The 12,540-nt window shown below is 42.0% G+C and overlaps 2 protein-coding genes across 3 annotated transcripts; one reads left to right on the forward strand and one right to left on the reverse strand.

The window, feature by feature from the left end:
- Positions 1–268: 268 nt before the first annotated feature.
- Positions 269–3,938, reverse strand: LOC122008815. 2 transcript variants are annotated; one of them, XM_042564667.1, is made up of 3 exons: positions 3,692–3,938; positions 816–882; positions 269–733 (listed from the first exon to the last, which is right to left on the reverse strand). In XM_042564667.1, the coding sequence occupies exons 1-3, from the start codon at positions 3,820–3,822 to the stop codon at positions 608–610; spliced, it is 324 nt and encodes a 107-aa protein (XP_042420601.1). In that variant the 5' UTR covers positions 3,823–3,938; the 3' UTR covers positions 269–607. The 2 variants fall into 2 exon arrangements, with proteins under 2 accessions (XP_042420601.1, XP_042420600.1); XM_042564666.1 differs by having other exon boundaries at positions 269–882.
- A 6,187-nt stretch (positions 3,939–10,125) lies between these two features.
- LOC122011464 (pectinesterase inhibitor 9-like) lies at positions 10,126–10,977 on the forward strand. The gene has a single exon (XM_042567859.1). It carries the CDS (start codon positions 10,217–10,219, stop codon positions 10,808–10,810), a length of 594 nt encoding a protein of 197 aa, XP_042423793.1. The 5' UTR covers positions 10,126–10,216; the 3' UTR covers positions 10,811–10,977.
- Positions 10,978–12,540: the final 1,563 nt, after the last annotated feature.

The raw sequence follows: 12,540 nt of genomic DNA on the forward strand, positions 1-12,540 counted from the left end.
TGCTTTGTTTTATATGGTAACTTATATTATATTACGTTTAATTTAATCCTAAAATTAAATAAACACATTTTTTTAGAGAAAATAAAGAGGACAAGAAATATTCATAAATTATGCATATAATGACATTACTATTAATTAAGCTTTGTGCCTTGAGCTTCTCGAATGAGAATGCAGTGTTTAGGAGAAGAGTTTGTTTATCTTGTCAAACCGATTGGACAAACTACTATAATTTGCTTTATAAATAAATAATCGACTAATGTGCTATCTATTTGACAAAACTGTAGGAAAATTTGAGAATCTTGTGTGTTCTTGATAATTCGGTTATTACAAGGAACTAATCTGGGAGATGCAAACTATCAGAATTGAGAGGTACAGAATCAAGAACTGGCAGGAGAACAGGATGCAAACCTCAGGCCCTGTTCTCCGCTACATTCATGCTAATGCAGCATCCACTTACCAATGTCATCTCGAAAAACCGGTGAATTTCTTCTTAGAAAGGAGAAGCTGTAAGGTTTGGAGGAGATGCGACTGCAGGGGGAGTTCCACTCTGCAGATTTCCTCGCCTCAGACATTATGGGTATGGTGGGAATGTGCCTCAGCCTTATGTTCAAGGAATTGAATAGCATTCGCCCATTTGATTCATCGGTGGTTTTGATATTGTTCTCCTTGACTCCGTGAGATGGGCTAGTTTTTGCGATATGCTTCGGCAAGTTGCTATTGGTGGATGGTAAACCTGAGGGTGGGCCACGTATTTGAGCTGATGGTTTCATGGAATCAAGACGACGGAGTATCCAGTTGCCCAGATTTCTACCAACCTCTATGTCCCTTTGCTGTATGTTTTTGTGAACTGTGACTGCCACATCGAAGACCTTGCGCGTGCGCCTGGATGAACAAGAAGAGGAGTTTGAACAAACAAAATTGAATAAAAGGATTTTTCTAAAAAGAACACTTATCATAGGGCAGACGATGAATTAGATAATCCAGAAGAGGCTTCATAAACACTAATAAATTTCAAGAACTTGAATCCTGAATCAGATGGAAGGTGCTAAATTGCATGGAAATGGAGAAATTTTATGTCTTTAAGATGTTTTCAACAAATTCGCCAATGTTCCAGTATGCTATCGAAATATCAACATAAATGTTGGCAATCACACAGGCATAAACAGATTTACCAAAATGAGTTGTTCATAGGTATAATCATACGATTGAAAGATTCGGAACAATGGTATTAGGAAGTTTTGCCCTCGGCAGATCCAGAAAGCTAAATGTCATGTGTCCGAATCGGAAATTTGGATTCCAAAGCGATCATTTTTAATCACTAAACAAAAGATATCCTAGTGGAAACTGAAGGCACACATAAGATGCAATTGTAAAACAAAATAAGAAAAGCTCTGATAAATAGCGTATACAGTGCCATACAACGAGAATAATGTAGTGAGCTACTAGATTTCCAAAGAAAGATGCAATTAGAAGACTAGGCTTTTCACAACAAAAATAAATGTTGATAATAAACTAAGGAATGAATATTTGAAACTGACAGGAGCATCTGGAGTGTTTGGTTGTTATAAAATTATATGATCATCATGTTTCTTAGAATTATAATGAATAATGTAGCATACATGAGAAGGGGTTACTAAAAAGATTAAAGTTGTACTATTATTTGAGAGTGACAAGTTATTGCTCTAATATATGATAAAAAAGAGAGAATTGATTTAGATGGTAGGAGCATGTTGAAATCAACCAACAGATTTCATAGTTAGAAGAGTTACCAAAAAGTTTTCTAAAAAGTATATATAAATAATATGATTGATCTGAACAGTTTTTGCAATAGTATAACTTGCATGCAGTTCAACAAAAACATGTGATAATATCTTCTCAGTAAAATCTATATATATAGATAGATAGTCAAATATGAAGTCATTTTTACTTTCAAACAATAAATAATGCACAAGAATAAAGCAAGAACATACAGACAATAAAAAATGAAAAGCTAATATCCCATAATAAATAATGCTACCTCTAAATAACAGTTAGTTGACAGAGGGGATGATAATACACAAATATTCCCTACCTCCCACCTAGTCACAATTCATGACCAACACCACCTATTCAGGCTGACTATCAAGGTTTAGTAGTTGCACACATGACTTCTCCTGGTTACAAAGCCTCCTAGTCATGCACATAAGCACTTGCAAGATTGCCTACACATGCCTCAAACTCAGTCGTACAGCACAATGAGACTACACCTGATTGTTGAGCTTCCATTTCGGATTCCTCCGCAACCAAGCAATCTGCCTTGTAGGAAAGCTTCCAATTCACTCATTCCATAGTTAAATTTCAAGAAGTAAATGAACCAAGTGCAAACAAGACCAACCATTAAATAGAGAATGCACGTGCCAAAAAACACTGACAAAATTAATGTGTCAAATTATCAATGTTCTTTAGGAAGACAAATATATTTAAGAATGGTATTACACTTGAATTCCTTATATTATTCATTAGATAGAAATAGTATTGATGCTTGACGAAATCACCAAAGTGGAAAGGTAAGTAGCAACATAGCTATGGGTGAGGAATTAAATTTATTTGTCAAACCAAAAATATTTTATTGAACCAACTTGGAACTGCTCAAGAATGTCCTTGAAGTGTCAATGCCACATCTAGATAATCAGATTTGATTTGATTTTTAAAGTAGATACCCCACTTATAAACTTAATAATGATATGAAAGACGGCATCCAACTACTTCTTCGCCGTGTGCAAATGGTTTTTCAGTCTAATTCTATTAAAAAAAAAATTTGTTGCATTAAATAACTTCAAAATGTTGTCTCATTTTTATTCATAACTTCCATAGGAATCTCTCGAAATGGAAAAGATGAAAAAAATATCCACCACCCTCGGAACCATGAAACAGAGTTGATTTTGATAATAAGCTAAAATACTGTCACCAAACACACAAGTGTGACTATCTAAGGTTGAGCCATCAAACATTTCTTAATTCAAAGCCATGAACTTCAGCAAGTGCAATTAAGCAGCCATCCAAACGTGACATGAGATTAAGTTGAAATCATCTATTCAGAGAAATGCCTTCTGAATACAGAATGATTTATCCTTCGAAAAATAAATCAAATAACCCAGTGGGCAACCCTCTTCATCACCGTTATTCACCTTTGCTTCATTTGTACTTTGCAATTAACAAAACAACTGGTTGGATGCTATATGATTCAAATTCCAAGTTCACAAAGAACGACATACAAAAATAAATATGCAACCGTTAAACTTGGGCTCATTCTCAAAGTTGATGTTGCCGGACTCCTCATCAACTCCAACCATCCAAATCAAAATAAGCCTGTTGCCATTTTTTAAGAAAAATAATAATAATATTCTCAGTGCGGTGCGATAAAAACAACCCTCTCTAGTGCCTATACACTCCGACATAAGAACAAACAATCTCGCAAAAACTACATTCAAACAACCAACCAGCAATTAGATGTAACATTATGCATATCATATAGTTTGACATGGAGATGCATCAACAATTGATTCTCATCGGATTAGGGGACGTCTACAGCAAAAGCAGGGTATCAACGACTCCCATTTGATAGCACTCAGCCGTTTGGCCTCAAAACCATGTCATCCAAACCAGAAACACGTTGAAGAAGAAGGAAAATGAGAAGCATAAAAAGGGGCACCTGTGAATGAATTGCCGGATCCTGGGGTGATTGGGGCCGACGAGGCGTCGTTGGAGCTGGAGAGCGAGGCGGTAGGTCCGCTTGAGGCCCAAGAAGTAGGCAGTGATCGCCGTGAGCTCCCACAACACCATCTCCCCTTTCGGTCTTTGCTCTACGGCGGCGAATGAGCTCGCTAGAAGCCTAGAACATTCTTCACTTCCGTTGATATATCGTCTGCTATCAAATTACCATAACGTTTCGTCGTTGGTATCTTAACGCTTTCGACTCCGTTATAATTATCCTTAAAATAATTGGCATGCAAAAGTGAAATGCATAAGGCCCAAATCTGTAGGCCCGTCAAGTCAAAATTTGTATATTTATTTTTTTAAAAAAAAATTAAAAACTACGAAATGGTTCGAATTCGAGTTCGTTTTAAGTTGTTTATGCTGGTCGAGTATATCGGTGAGAAGGGGATGAATAATCTCTGTATAAATTAAAATAAAAAAATAATCTTTTTCGAACTTCAACTTAGATTAATAAAAATAACATAAAAATAAATAATATAAAAACTGAAAGAAAGATACTCGAAATTTTACTTGGTTACAATCGGAGTAGTTGTTAATCCAAGACAATGAGAGGACTAGAAAAATCTCCTTCGTATAGGTGGAGAAATCTCTTACAATCTTTGAACGCTCACACTATTACTAGAAAATGAATGCTTGAGTTGGTCAACTATTTCCTACCTCCAGGAGTCTTTTTATAGCTCTTTGAAATTTTATCTATAACTTGAGGGTACCTCCCAAGAATATGGAGGGTGCCTCCAGCGAGGCGGCAGCGGATAAAATTTTATCTGCTGCCAACGGCTAATTTGACCAAGTCGAGGGCGCCCTCCATGCATTTGGAGGGTGCCCTCCGCCTGAAGATGGCGAAGGTGTTGGGATCTTAGATGGCTAGAGGGGGGGGGGTGAATAGCCTCTTAAAAACTTAAACACAAATTTCTACAAAGAAACTTGTTAGCACAACGGAATTAGGAAACTAAAACAAAGAGGAAACAAGCACACTAACACACGGATTTACGAGGTTCGGGGATAACTTGCCCCTACTCCTCGGCGTGTCCGTAAGGTGGACGACCCCTTGATCTTCGGTAGATCGCACCCCGGATAAATTCCGGCTAAAGATCCTCCTTCTCGGTGGAGTAACCTCTCCACAAAGTCTCAAGAAATATATATGTTAAAGCACAAGACTTACAGAGCTCGGTGGCAAAGAAGAATGAATTAACGCTTATAACCACGCGAGGATCAGTGGAAACAGAGAACTCACAGATAGCAGTTTCTCACCCGAGAGCTCAAGAACTTAGCACACCTCAACGATCAACAGAACGTTTTGTTTTCTTTTTTCACTTTCTTGCTTTCTTGTTGTTCTTTCCTCTCGCTTTTTACTGCTTCTTAAGCCCCTGTTCTTTGCTGTCACGGATCGTGGTCAAACTGCACAGAATCATCGCTGCACCCAATCCCTCTTCCTTCTTACCTGGTTCTCTGAACTCACACCAATGAAATCACAGTCTTCACTGGTGTCTTCTGAGCTCGAACCAATCACCAGGAGTCAAGCGGATCGCAGTCAGATCACACCAGTAGCCGTTGATGCTTCAAATGCACCATGCGCCGCGAATCACAGCAGAAAGGCCATTTGTCGTATTCCTCTTATGGACTTAATTTGAAATTAGGCTTGGAATGATACCTGTGATCCTGTAAACTCAAAAGCTAACAGCACAGAGGGTTATATCACATGAATCAGGCAGATCAAAATGCAGTGGAGGAATCGCAGAAACAGCGAAAAAATCTGATTATGTGTGGATCGGTCACCAGACCGATCCATGGACCGATCAGGGCATATCCTGATCGGTCCGCAGCTTGTCTGATCGGTCGTGGAGACCGATCAGACTGCAGGTGGATCGGTCTCCACGACCGATCCCCTGCCTTCTTCTCTTCGCAATACCATCTCCTGATCGGTCTCCAAGACCGATCAGATTTCACTCAGTGTGCTACTGATTGTTTCCTGATCGGTCACCAGACCGATCCATGGAAACTTAGTTTCACTGGATCGGTCTGCCGACCGATCCACTGTCTTATGTATCACTGGATCGGTCTGCCGACCGATCCAATGTACCATGGAATGTCCACTTAGGTCCCTCTCTGACCTAATCCGGAGAACAAACTACCGAGCCCTCTCCGACTTCGTCCGGTCCAGAGAACGAGCTACCGAGCCCTCTCCGACTTCGTCAGGTCCAGAGAACGAGCTACCGAGCCCTCTCTGACCTAGTCCGGAGAACGAGCTACCGAGCCCTCTCCGACTTCGTCAGGTCCAGAGAACGAGCTACCGAGCCCTCTCTGACCTAGTCCGGAGAACGAGCTACCGAGCCCTCTCCGACTTCGTCAGGTCCAGAGAACGAGCTACCGAGCCCTCTCTGACCTAGTCCGGAGAACGAGCTCTCTCCGACTTCACGTGCCAAGTTTCCAACTTGGACTTTTCCCTTCCACTTGATCAACCTTGATCATTAATCAAACCGAGTTTAATTAACATCTGATACAAACTTAAATCCGTGTCAACATCAAAACAACAGCCAGGTCAGACTGTATCAACAGAAGGCACTGGTTCGCTTCGAAGGCGCCTTCAACACCTTGTTGAGGGCGCCTCCAGCAGTGTTCTCGAGCTCCTTTCGCTCTCCTGCTGCTTCGATCGCCTGGGTGATTGCGGTCAACTGAAATAGGGATCACCCGAATTCAATTTCTAGTCTTCTCCTCGAGCAGGCTTTCGCTCTGGCTTCTTGTCCCTCGAACGTCATGTACGTTCTTCTCATCCACCGGTGTACTCTTCAGCAACCCTCTCGTCCCTCAGACACACCGAGCCCGTCGGCTCCCTTCCCGTGTCTTCCTTCTTGCTAGCTGCGTCTTCCGCTCGACTTCCTATGCTCCTAAGCTCCTGCACACTTAAACACAGGGATCAAAACCAAATAAGGTCTAACCTAACTTGGTTGATTACATCGAAACAACCATAGGGTCCAACAATCTTTCCCTTTTTGATGTGCATCAATCAAGTTCAAGTTAGGGAGAAAAACAAACAAGTAGTAATTGTAAAATAAACATTTTAAGCATAAATTTGCAATAAAAGAAATTGCGACATTAAATGTAATTCAAATTGATTTTTAAAAAAAAACTTAACTCCCCTTAAACTCTCTAAACTTGTACTTATTTCTCCCCCTTTGATCATATAAAAAAAAATAGGGTAGAAATCTTCAAGTTAAAAAAAAAATTCTAAGTTAGGAATTTTAAATAAAACATTGAGAATAAAGATTTATGAAATTTTCAAATAATTGACAAGATTTAAAAGTATTATTATTTTAATTTACATGTTTATTAGTTTGTCAATTAAATACTCAATTCGTTAATCAGCTTTCAGGCTATGGCGAGGCATTAGATCTTTTTAGTTATTGGAACATCAACCACTTTTAGACAAAGCCTTTTAAAGAATTTAAATATTTAATTTGTCTGAAAGCGGTAAATCCAAAAAATATTTTAATCTAAGTAAAACTTTGGAACCCAATATAGGTTCCTTCCTACTAGGTTAACTAAGAATTTGGGGGGTACATATCCTTTGGGAATTCTTCTAATCTGTCCCTGGTGATATCTAATATACTAATTTAGTCTACCATAAATTCTTAGTTTTGATTTTGGTTTCAAGCATGCATGGTCATTTTTCAATATTTCATTTTTTATTTTCTAATTTTAGATTATCATATAATTCTAGGGGACATGTCTTTGTTAAGTTCAATTTTAACTCAGCATTTTCTTTTTCTAATTGTACTAGATCTTTAGTAAGAATTTTAATAAAATTAAAGGACTACTTGGGAGATAGAGCACGTACCTCAATTTCTGATGCTCCCCCTTCATCGCTGTTCTCTTCTAATGATCCTCCCCCTTCATCAATGCTCATCTCTGAGCTGGTTTCATCTTCCACTTGATGGTTGGCCATTAGGGCTAATCCTGAGAAGACTTCAACCTCGGACTCAGAGAATGATAAATCATCCCATGTGGCTTTCAGGGTCTTGTATTTAGAGGATGTTGGTCTTTTGTACTTTTCTTTCTCCTTGTCCCTCTTCAATTTTGGACAGTCATCCTTGATGTGCCCTTCTTCGTTACAATTGTAGCATCGGACATTCCTTTTTCGGTAATCCTTCTTTGTCTGCCATTTAAACTTATTAGATTGAATAAATTTATTAAACTTTCTTACCATAAGGACTGCTTCGTTTTCATCAATTGATTCGTCCAAGTCTGAATCGTTTGTTCTTGCCTTTAGGGCAACATTTTGACTCGGTCCTTTTCTTTGTCCTGCACACCGAGATTCGTGTAATTCGAAAGTAGAGAAAAGACTTTCTAACGTACTTACCTTGAGATCTTTGGATATATAATAGGAGTCTACTATAGATACCCATTTAGGTGTTTTTGGAAATGCATTTAAAGCATACCTTTGTGTGTCCCGATTTGTTACCGTTTCTCCGAGGTTTGTTAGTCCGGTGATCAGCTCCTTGATTCTTCCGTATAGTTGTGCTACTGACTCTCCTTCCATCCGGAGATTCTTTAGTTGATTCCGGAGCACATCCCGTCTCGCGAGCTTTGTTTCGGAAGTTCCTTCGTGCAACTCCAAGAACTTTTCCCAAAGCTCCTTCGCTGAGTCATAATCTACAATCCGATTTACTTCCTGGGGTGGAAACATGTTAAGTAGGTGGAACTCAGCTCGTTCGTTCGCTATGAAATCTGCTTGTTCCTTCTTGGTCCACTGATAGTCTCCTTTTTCTTCTCCTTGGGGGGTTTTTGCTGTTACAAAATCGTATTTAATTATTAAAAGAATTTCGAAGTCAATTTTGAAAAATATCTCCATTCTTTTCTTCCATGACGCAAATTCTCCTTCAAATTTTGGTGGATAGATTGTTGATCCAGCCATCGTCTTGATCTTGATACTTCAATCGCCGGTTAGTCCTTCTGAGGCGGTTGGCTTTGATAACACTTGTTGGTCGGGGTAGGGCGGCTAGAGGGGGGTGAATAGCCCCTGCACAAATCAAAACAAAAAAATAACCTTTTTCGAACTTCAACTTAGATTAGTAGCAACAACATAAAAATAAACAATACGAAAACTGAAAGAAAGAGACTCGGAATTTTACTTGGTTACAACCGGAGTGGTTATTAATCCAAGACGATGAGAGCGCTAGAAAAATCTCCTTCGTGTAGGCGGAGAAGTCTCTTACAATCTTTGAACATTCAGACTATTGTTAGGAAATGAATGCTTGAGTTGGTTAACTATTTCCTAGCTCTAGGGGCTTTTTATAGCTCCTGAAAATTCTATCTATAACTTGAGGGTGTCTCCCAAGGGTATGGAGGGCGCCTCCAACGAGACGAAAACGGATAAAATTTTATCCGCTGCCAATGACTAATTTGGCCAAGTCGAGGGCGCCCTCCATAGGCATGGAGGGCGCCTCCCATATAGAGGGTGCCCTCCATGCATATGGAGGGTACCCTTCGCCTGAATATAGCGGAGGCGCTGGTTCGTTTCGGAGGCGCTTTCAACACGTTGTCGAGGGCGCCTCCAGCAGTGTTCTCCAGCTCCTTTCGCTTTCCTGTTGCTCCGATCACCTGGATGATTGCGACCAATCGAAATAGGGCTCACCCGAATCCAATTTTCGGCTTTCTCCTTGAGCAAGCTTCCGCTCTGGCTTCTCGTCCCTCGAACGTCGCGTACTTTCTTCTTGTCCACCGGTGTACTCTTCCGCAACCCTCTCGTTCCTCGGGCGCACCGAACTCGTCGGCTCCCTTCCCGTGCCGTCGTTCTCGCTAGTTGCATCTTCCGCTCGACTTCCTGTGCTCATAAACTCCTACACACTTAGACACAGAGATCAAAACCAAACAGAACCTAATCTAACTTAGTTGATCACATCCAAATAATCACGGGATCCAATCGTTTAAATTTTAATTTGAACATAATATTATTATTATTATTATTTGATAATTTCAACTCAAATTCATCTAAATTCAATAATTTCGAATAAAAATCAAATACGGGTCCGAATCAATTTCAGTCGTTCACGTTTGGACGGTCAAGATTGATCTCGCCGGAATCGCATGTCGGCAAGAACTCTCTTCACACCGGGGCAGGCGGCCTACAGCGTCGCCAGCGGTGCCCTGCTGCTTGTTGGTAGCGCTCAAGCAGTGTTGCTTCCGACGTGGGCCTGGACGTTAACTTCCCCCTTGCAAGTAAACGAGGGTTAACGAGAGTGAATGAACTGACGGTTGACAGGAAGCCACAGCTCACGCTCTGTCGTCTGTCGTCCTGTCCGTTGCCGCAAGTGCCCAACTTGAGCTAAAGAAAGCCATTACTTTTACGCTTCCGATAAGAGAATTCACTGATTGTCAATGGCCGTGGCAGTATATTAATGTACCCAATCCATGTGATACTTCATAGGACTCTGCATTGAAGTGAGAGACAGAGAGAGCTCAAATGGCTCATGTCAGTGTCTTGTCGATCCTGCTCATGGTTGCCTGCGTATCCGCGTCGGCCGGAGCCACCTCCGTCGACGTCTCTCCCACCGACTTCGTTCGCTCCTCCTGCGGTGCGACGCGGTACCGCGACCTCTGCTTCCGGTGCCTTGCACCCTACGCGGCGGCGGTCCGGCGCGACCCACGCCGGCTGGCCCGCGCCGCGATGTCCGTCAGCGCCGACCGGGCACGATCGGCCTCCGCCTTCGTCTCCCAGGCGGTGGCGCGGGCCAAGTGGAACGGCCCCAGGGACGCCGGCGCCGTCCGCGACTGCCTCGAGAACATGGCCGACAGCGTCGACCGGCTCCGGCAGTCGGCGAAGGAGCTCGACCGGGTGGGCCGGAGTGGGGACCGGGCGGCGTCGGACTTCGCCATGCACATGGGCAACGTTCGTGCCTGGTGCAGCGCCGCCCTGACTGACGAGAACACGTGCCTGGACAGCCTGTCGGATCGCTGCTCCAGCTCCGTCCGGGCCGCTGTGCGGCCCAAGGTGGTGGAGGTCGCGCAGGTCACCAGCAACGCGCTGGCGCTCGTCAACCGCCTCTGGCCCAACTAAAAAGCGACCAACTGGATCACTTCGGCTGCTGCTGTCCCAACTACGCTGTACGGCACCGCCGGACCTACAGACGCCGGCGACTGCTAATTTGCCTTAAACTAGATAATTAATTAAGCTCAACTATGTGATCTCTACGGTTGTAATGAATCGTCAGAAGAGTTCTTGAAGATTTCTTTCTGTTTGGAGGAAGAAAAAACGATATCACGGCAGTCCTTCTGCAGTAGCTCGAATGCTCGACGATGAGGGAGTTTAGGGTTGGCCTTGGAAGGGGGGACAAGCAATGTGACGAATGTTGAGCGAGGAAGGTGGTGGGCCAATTCGCACCAGTGCTTGCCCTGCGCTATCATGTGCATGCTCTGTGCATTAATGGGGATCCGATCCTTTTTCTTCTCCTTCTTTCCCTTATTGCAGCAGGCTGCCAGTTAAGGTGGACCATGGAGAACACTGGAAGACCAAAAAGATCTTAAAATATCTCATCATTTTCAAACTTTTACCATTTTATCGTCAATCCTAACATTAACTAAAGGGCACCAATGATTGTTACGAAGGCACTTGATCCTCTTCGAAAGTTGAAAGGTTGGTTAGTTGAGAACGTGACCTGGTGGTTCTGGTGCTAATTAGAAAAAGACTCTGTGTTGTCTTTTAAAATCAGGAGTGTTAGTATCGAGTTAAGAAAAGGATCCTGACGTTGACTCTCCGATATTCAAATTAATAATCTGTATATGAAAAGAAGAACAGTAAGAAAACTATAGTAATGAATGCATTCAAATATGAAACATCACATACCTCCATCTGTGGATAGAGATCCTCTTTTATAATATCATTGTAGTGTATGTGTATCCATCCTAAAGCATATATACGTTTCCCAAAACATCCTAAGAAAAGATAGTCAAAAAATATCTCTGACATCTTTTTTTAAACAAACATGTAAATCTCTATGATATGACAGACTAAAAACTTCTAAAGTACTATTTGTTTGCTGGACATTCTCTGTTATCAACGACACAAACATCCAAAAAGAGTACAGTAAGATATGTATCATGTATGTGAGTTATGTTGCGGGCCGACCGGAGACCACTCGGCCGGGATGCCATCAGCTCGGCCGTACTGAATGGAGTTATCGGCTTTTTCTTCACTTGACTTTACTGTTATCGAAGAGGCGTATTGTGTCCGATCGAACATAAGGTTTGATCGACTAGGGTGGTGGACTAGATAACTTAGTATTTAGCTCTTAACCTTGACTGCAAGTGCGGAGGACAGCCGTTTAGACAATTTGGTCGGCCTTTCACGTCTGACCTGCTCTAGAGGCCCGCTCGGCCATCTACAGTCCGCAGTTTCGTCGTTGACCCGACCCTACAACTTTGACAATTTGACTTTCATACGCTCTCTACTGCTTTGACCTACCTTTAGGAGATCCCATCTTTATCATCGTATCAGCACGGTATAAAATCCTAAACCTTAAATAATCCTGAAGGACGCCAATGGTTGGGTTGAAGGCACTGTATAACATATCATAATCTTAAAACCCTAAACTTCGGCCATCAAGCGTGAGCTTTCGAGTTTTTGGTAGTGCAACTTAGCGAGCTGCCTAAAGAGGACGCTCAGTCCTGAGTCTATGATCATGTTGAATCTCCTAGTCCCTGGAGTCAGAATGTGTGTCTTGGTTCGCAAGAATTCGAGCAAAAGGAGTGAAATTTATGAGCATTGTATAAAAAAAAAAAATGCACACA

This window comes from Zingiber officinale, chromosome 8A (assembly GCF_018446385.1).
Source record: "Zingiber officinale cultivar Zhangliang chromosome 8A, Zo_v1.1, whole genome shotgun sequence".
Classification (NCBI taxonomy): Eukaryota; Viridiplantae; Streptophyta; class Magnoliopsida; order Zingiberales; family Zingiberaceae; genus Zingiber; species Zingiber officinale.